Source organism: Centroberyx gerrardi, chromosome 7, assembly GCF_048128805.1.
Source record: "Centroberyx gerrardi isolate f3 chromosome 7, fCenGer3.hap1.cur.20231027, whole genome shotgun sequence".
NCBI lineage: Eukaryota > Metazoa > Chordata > Actinopteri > Beryciformes > Berycidae > Centroberyx > Centroberyx gerrardi.
This window is the reverse complement of record NC_136003.1, coordinates 3,607,912-3,614,917: the sequence shown is the minus strand read 5'-3', so window position 1 is coordinate 3,614,917 and position 7,006 is coordinate 3,607,912. Positions and strand designations below refer to the sequence as shown.

The following is a 7,006-nucleotide window of genomic DNA, read 5'->3' as shown; positions in this document are numbered from 1 at the left end:
GTTCAAGTTCAAGTCAGACAACTAATGTCTGGGTGAGTGTTTCATCTTAATGTTTAATCTTAATGCACACACATTTTCCGTGCTTTCAAATAGTTTCAAATAGTTTTATTCCACTGTGAAATAACCTGTTCAATACAAACATGCCACTTGTAAAAATTAAATAACATTTCTGTGAACTTGATGATATTTGTTTTGTGAGCTTATTAGAGGATTTTCCCTGAAAGATTGAAAAATGTCAATGAAGATGTCAGACCTAGTATATTTGTTAATAATTACATACAATACATGGAATTTGTGTGTGTGTGTGTGTGTGTGTGTGTGTGTGTGTGTGTGTGTGTGTGTTCGTGTTCCAAGTGAATCTGCGGTCCCTGATGGCCAGTACATAAATTCTGTGGCCCCCACCACCATCCAAGTTGCCCATCCCTGGCCTAGAAGGACAGACATAATTGGGTAGTTTACTTAATCTGTGCCAGATTACTGATCACATTCTCAAGATTTGGTAACGTAATCCGTCACAGTAGCCAAGTGGTTCTGTTTTTATTCATTTATTTTTACTTCAGACAGGTTGTTTGATGTGATTTAGTACAGAATTTCTTAATGTAGGCTAGGTGTGGAGATAAGTGGGGAGAGAGTGAAACCTCATTAACCTGTTAAACCCACAGCCCTAGCCCTAGGAAAAAACGAATAAAATAACATACCCAAAATAAATCAGGAATAGCTCCTCAACCATAAGGCCTACTGTATATGCATATTTCTGGTCTCCGTTGATAGGTAAGAAGCTAAGGAATATGAATCCATTGTAAGTAAACCTATATTTATTACCATTCCAGAGTAAATGTGCAATAAAGGAAAAAATAAGATTTTCATCCTCACCTATATAATCTAAATTTCAAAGGCAATATCACCATTATAACCAAGATCCCATAGATAATGATGCAACTGAATGTCTTCTCCCACTCTTTGACTACAACTGTAACTGTAAATTTGATGAAAATACACTAAAATACAACATTTATGATACAATTTATAAAGATATACTCAGGTGGTCTCCATGTTTTGGCCATGTTTACTGTTTACATGTTGACTGTTTACTGTTTTACTTCAAAACACTATTTATTTCCATATAGCCATGTTACAAATAACATAGATCTCCCAAAAACATTGAAATAGTATAAACACAATGAATATTAATCAATATGCATATATGACTGAAGAGCTCCATGCTATACAGGCAGATTTATGGAGATCGCTGGGGTCTTTCCTCACACGTGACCTATCGTTGTTTTCAGCTCAGTCAGAGGAAGAGAATGGTATAAAGCTCATTGGTGTCAGTCAAACTTTGGGGACTGCTTAATTACCCAGAGTCCCACAGTTAAAAACCTTGCCGTTACTTTCGACTCAGCTCTCTCATTCGATGCTCACATTAAGGAAATCACTAAGATAGCATTTTTCCACCTTCGCAATATCTCGAAAATTCGCTCCCTGCTAAATACAACGGATGCTGAAACCTTAATACACGCTTTTGTTTCATCAAGACTCGATTATTGTAATGTCTTACTCTCTGGCCTACCTAACTGCAGTATTAAAAAACTACAACTCGTGCAAAATGCTGCTGCCAGAATACTAACCAGAACTAGAAAATTTGACCACATTACTCCAATCCTAACCTCCCTTAACTGGCTCCCAATTCAAGCCAGATCTGACTTTAAGGTGCTTCTGTTAGCTTATAAATCGTTACATGGGCTTGCACCATCATATCTATCCGACCTCATCATCCCTTATATTCCCCCTCGTGCCCTCCAATCGCAGGATGCTAGCTACCTTATTTTTCCTAGAATCAAGAAAAAATCAGCAGGCAGTAGAGCATTCTGCTACCAAGCTCCCTATCTCTGGAACCAGCTACCTCTTACAGTCAGGGAAGCTAATTCTGTCGAAATCTTCAAAACTTGGCGTAGAACCTGAACTGTGCATCTGAGGTACAGTACCTGTCTAAGATTCAAGGATTCAAGGATATTTTCTGCAGTCTGGCCTCAAGTTCTTCGGTGTACTGTAATGCATTATCCAGTGCACCTGTAAACATATACAGAATATGCCTGCTCTATTAGGCCCAGAATAATGCCATGGGTATGTCATGCTTAGATGCAAATTACACAATCAACATAACCACAGAACACAGCAAACACAGCTATTGCTTAAATATTCTCTTTTATGAGTAACAAAGCATGGTTATTGATACACAGGAGCAGTGGTAGGGTTTGCTACCAATCTTTATATGGATATTGGCATCACAGTTATTGGGTGACGAGTGTATCCGACTCCCACAGTTTCCCCTCTGCGTGTGTATCTATTATACAGATGAATCCGAGCTAAAGCTAGCTTGCTACACTAATTAACCGGGTGTTAGTCTGCTTACCTGGAGGTGGATGACTTGCGTAATCGTGATCCATGACTTGGACAGCAGCTGCACCGCCAGATTCGCTGCCTGCCTCACGAACATCTACACCTAAACGAGCATTTGCCCTGGCATATGCTGTTTCTCTGCTTGGGGGGGCACCGTAGTTGTTCCACTGAAAGAGGCTTGGAACAGCCCCGATCTTCAGTCGGCTACTGCTGGGCTGGTAGTCAGCCTGGGTAATGTGCATACTACATACGCATGTGCTTCCCCGTCTAACTGTGAAGAATGGTCCTTCGTCTCTTTTAATAGCATGGATCCATTGTCTTCTTTGTTGTACTTCAACTGGGAACAAATGAAATATTAAATACGGTTGTTTCTGTTTGGAGTTACTACACTTTGGGACACTACAAAAACTTTTATTCCTACTTTCCGCCATAGCTGTGGTGAAAAAGACCGCAGAGTGGGCGTGTAACCGGAAGAGGTGCTGCCCGTCGGCAGCTATTTCCAGCAAAAAAAAAAAAACAGGAAGTGTGAAAAGGGCCTATTCCCTATAGATGGATGATCGGCAGAGTGTCGCCCTTCTTTTATCCACTTCTCTGCATACTTATGAAAACAACAGGAAACGTCCATAATCCGTGCGTGAAAAGGGAGAAAAACCCCATGGTGGTTTTTTGGAAGTTGTTTGTGCCATGTACTGCCAGATTGGAGAAGTTTGTGTATTTTATAGAATCCGATCCACAATGTTGTCAATTTTCTTGTTCTTGCACTCTTAGAAATCAGACTTCCAAAAGAGTTCTTTAGGGAGGGGTAAGGATCTACCTAGAACCATTTGCCTCTAAAGAACCCTTTTTTGTTTAAAAGAATCCTCAAGGGTTCTTTGTTAGACAAATAGTTATATCAAGAACCATTTTAAAAACCCTTTTTGGAAGAAATGGTTCTTCTGGGATCCCTCAGAGCACTCAGCATTCCATGTGCCATGGAGAGCCGAGTCTGCAGGTTTTCACTCTAACCAAAGCCTACACCAGCTGATTTCACTGATTAGTTTTTCCTCCCAAATTGGAGTTGTGCTAATCAGTGAAATTGCCTGGTGTCAGTATTTTAAATGCCCCATATACAGTAAGTTAACTTAACCAAATATTAATTAAATATTGACCATTAGTTGGTTTTGAACTCTGACCCTTAATGATGGAAATGCTGTGCTCTTACCAACTGAGCCACACTGAGCAACACATAAGCTGTGTCCCATTTCCGGGGCTGCCTCCGTCGAAGCCCGCATTTCGAGGCCGAATACGTCATACTGGGTCATGAAGGCTGTCCCATTCCAAAGGCTCCTCCAAATGCGGCCGAGAAATGCAGCCTTCTTTTGGCCGAATTTGGAGGACACAACCGGTGTATCCTTTGCGGCCCACGGTATCCCAAAATCCATTGCGCGCCGGTCGCTTGTTTATATTTTTTCTGTGAAAATTGCATCTGGTCCGGCAGGAACGTCCTCTGAAGCGGAGGAATTCACTTTTAAATGTGAGTATTGGTTTTGCTTTCTAACAATTTTAGTTTAAAACTGTCACGGGTTAAGGTTGGCGGATTCTAAGGCAGAGACACAACACAAGGAGGCAGCAGGACAGTTCAAAATAAAGATTTATTTGAGGGTAGGGCGAGAGGACGAGGCTGGCCTGGAGAGTGGAGGAGTTCGGGCTTGACAGCTGGTCTGGGGAGTGGAGGACTGACGAGGCGGCAGACTGGACGAAGGACTGACAGGGTTCCAGAGCTGGAGCAGGCGGCAGGAGTCAGGACGGGATCTGGACAAACAGGCAAGAGTGAGTCTAGGCAAAAATGCAAGACAGACTGAAAACAGACTAAACGGCTTGAAAGTGACTAACAGGGTGAACTGAGTCAACAATCTGGCGGAGTCTGGAGGTTTGAGCCGGGCTTAAGTAGTAGGGATGATTGGGTGATGAGTTGCAGCTGAGCAGACCGGCTCCTGACTCCAGACACCTGACTCCAGCTCTGTAATCAGACCACACACACAAAGAGAGAGAGAGGAGAGAGACTAGGAGGCAGAGGGCATGACAGTAACCCCCCCCCCGGGCGCCGCCGATGGAAATCCCTGATGAGTGTGGGGTCCAAGATGTTGCGCCGAGGGACCCAACAGCGCTCCTCAGGGCCGTACCCCTCCCAGTCGACGGGGTACTGGAACCCCCGGCCCCGGCGGCAGACGTCCAGGATGCACCGGACGGTCATCCACCATCCGAGGAGGAGGGGGAGCGGCTGCGGGGGGAGAGAGGGGGCTGGACTGGACAGGCTTGAGTTGAGACACATGGAACGTAGGATGGATACGAAAAGAGGCAGGGAGCTTCAGCCGGACAGCACAGGGGTTAATGACAGACTCAATTTCATATGGGCCAACATAACGAGGGGAGAGCTTCTTAGACTCAACCTTGAGAGGCAGATCCTTAGCAAGAAGCCATACCTTCTGCCCAGGGGCATAGTTGGGTGCAGGGGTACGGCGACGGTTGGCCTGATTCTGGGTCCTGGTGGATGCACAAAGGAGAGCTGAGCGGGCACGTTCCCATACACGGTGACAACGGCGCATGTGGGCCTGGACTGACGAAACAGCAATGTCATTCTCCTGGGCAGGAAATAGAGGGGGCTGATAGCCGAGTGAGCAGAGAAAGGGAGACAGACCGGAGGAGGAGTTAGTGAGAGTGTTATGGGCATATTCCACCCAGAGTAGTTGAGAGCTCCAGGAGGAGGGGTTGGCAGAGGAGCCGCAATCCGGCTGTAATCTTGAATGAACCTCCGGTAAAGGTTGGCGAACCCCAGGAAGCGCTGCAGCTGCTTACGGCTGGTGGGAGCGGGCCAGTCGGAGACAGCGGAGACCTTGGCTGGATCCATGCGCACCTCACCCTGTGTGATGATATAGCCCAGAAAGGACACGGTGGAGGCATGGAATTCACACTTTTCCGTTTTTACAAACAGCTTATTCTCAAGAAGACGCTGCAGCACCTGACGAACATGGACCTGGTGTTCCAGAAGAGACTGGGAGAAGATCTGAATATCATCTAGGTAGACAAATACAAACCGGTTAATCATGTCTCTGAGGACGTCATTAACAAGAGCCTGGAAGACTGCTGGAGCATTTGTCAGGCCAAAAGGCATCACCAGATACTCAAAATGGCCCATAGGAGTGTTGAAAGCAGTCTTCCACTTGTCCCCCTCCCTAATGCGCACAAGGTGGTAAGCATTGCGCAAATCCAGTTTGGTGAAGACGGTGGCACCGTGCAGAGGGACAAAAGCAGAGTCAATCAGAGGCAGAGGATACTTGTTCTTGACAGTTATGTTGTTTAGTCCCCGAAAATCAATACAAGGTCTGAGAGTGCCATCTTTCTTTCCCACAAAGAAGGAACCTGCACCCACCGGAGAGGAAGATGATCTAATGATCCCAGCCGCCAGAGAATCCCGAATGTATGACTCCATGGCCTGCTGCTCCGGTCGGGAGAGATTGTAGAGCCTGCTGCTGGGAAGAGGAGCTCCAGACAAGTTCAATGGCACAATCATACGGCCGGTGAGGAGGTAGAGACAGAGCCTGCTGTTTACTGAATACAGGAGCTAAATCGTGGTAAATTTCAGGCACAGAGGACAAATCCGGGGGTTCCGGTAGAGGACAAGGTTCAGAGGCAGGAGTCAGAGCAGAGTGAAGACAGTTTGAGTGACAGTAAGAACTCCAGGAAACAATCTTACTAGTGGACCAGTCCATCTGAGGATTATGAATCTTTAACCAAGGGAAACCCAGAACTAACGGCACATGAGGACAGTCAATGACATGGAAACTGATTACCTCTTGGTGATTTCCTGACAGGTGAAGAGACACAGGAACAGTCCTACGGTCCACCCTGGCCAGCGGCATCCCAGTGAGGGCTTTGGACTCCAGTGGGACATCGAGGGGCTCAGTCTCGATGCCCAGCTGCTGGCACACTGCACTGTCAATAAAACTCACATCAGCCCCTGAATCAACGAGAGCAGAGAGAGGAATTGACTGACCTCGCCACAAGAGGGTGGCATCCAACTGAGAACGAACGGGGGGAGAGGAACTAACTGCACGGCTCGCCAGTATTTCTCCCACTATTGACGAGCCGGCCCTTTTGCTGGGCGAACAGGACAGGAGGCAAGAAAATGACCGGGCTGGCCACAATATAAACAGGACTGGGAGTTAAGCCTACGAGCTCGTTCTTCAGGAGACAGATGGACACGATCCACCTGCATGGGCTCCGCCTCGGAGCTTCTCGGCAGGGCTTGTGTAGATTCGGGAGGGCTGGACGGTGAACTGAGGGCAGGACAGGTGGAACAGACTCGACACGCCACAGTGAGACTTGGTCGGCTACTCCAATGGCTAATTTGATGGCCTCATCCAAGGAAGACAATTCCCCCCGGAGAGCGAGTTCCTTTCCAATCTCCCTGTTAAGGCCACTTTGGAAGGCTGATATAAGGGCACTGCCATTCCAGCCAGATTCTAACGCAATCCTTCTGAACTGATTAACAAACTCACAGACTGAGAGTCTCCCTTGACGGAGCTTTAACAGGAGCTGACCAGCTTGCTGACCACGTACTGGGTGA

At 46.5% G+C, this 7,006-nt stretch overlaps 1 protein-coding gene across 1 annotated transcript; it reads right to left on the bottom strand.

Moving 5' to 3' along the window:
* Positions 1-1,996: 1,996 nt before the first annotated feature.
* LOC139932111 (THAP domain-containing protein 6-like) lies at positions 1,997-2,831 on the bottom strand. Its single transcript, XM_071925797.2, has 2 exons — positions 2,414-2,831; positions 1,997-2,070 (listed from the first exon to the last, which is right to left on the bottom strand). The coding sequence occupies exons 1-2, from the start codon at positions 2,829-2,831 to the stop codon at positions 1,997-1,999; spliced, it is 492 nt and encodes a 163-aa protein (XP_071781898.1).
* Positions 2,832-7,006: the final 4,175 nt, after the last annotated feature.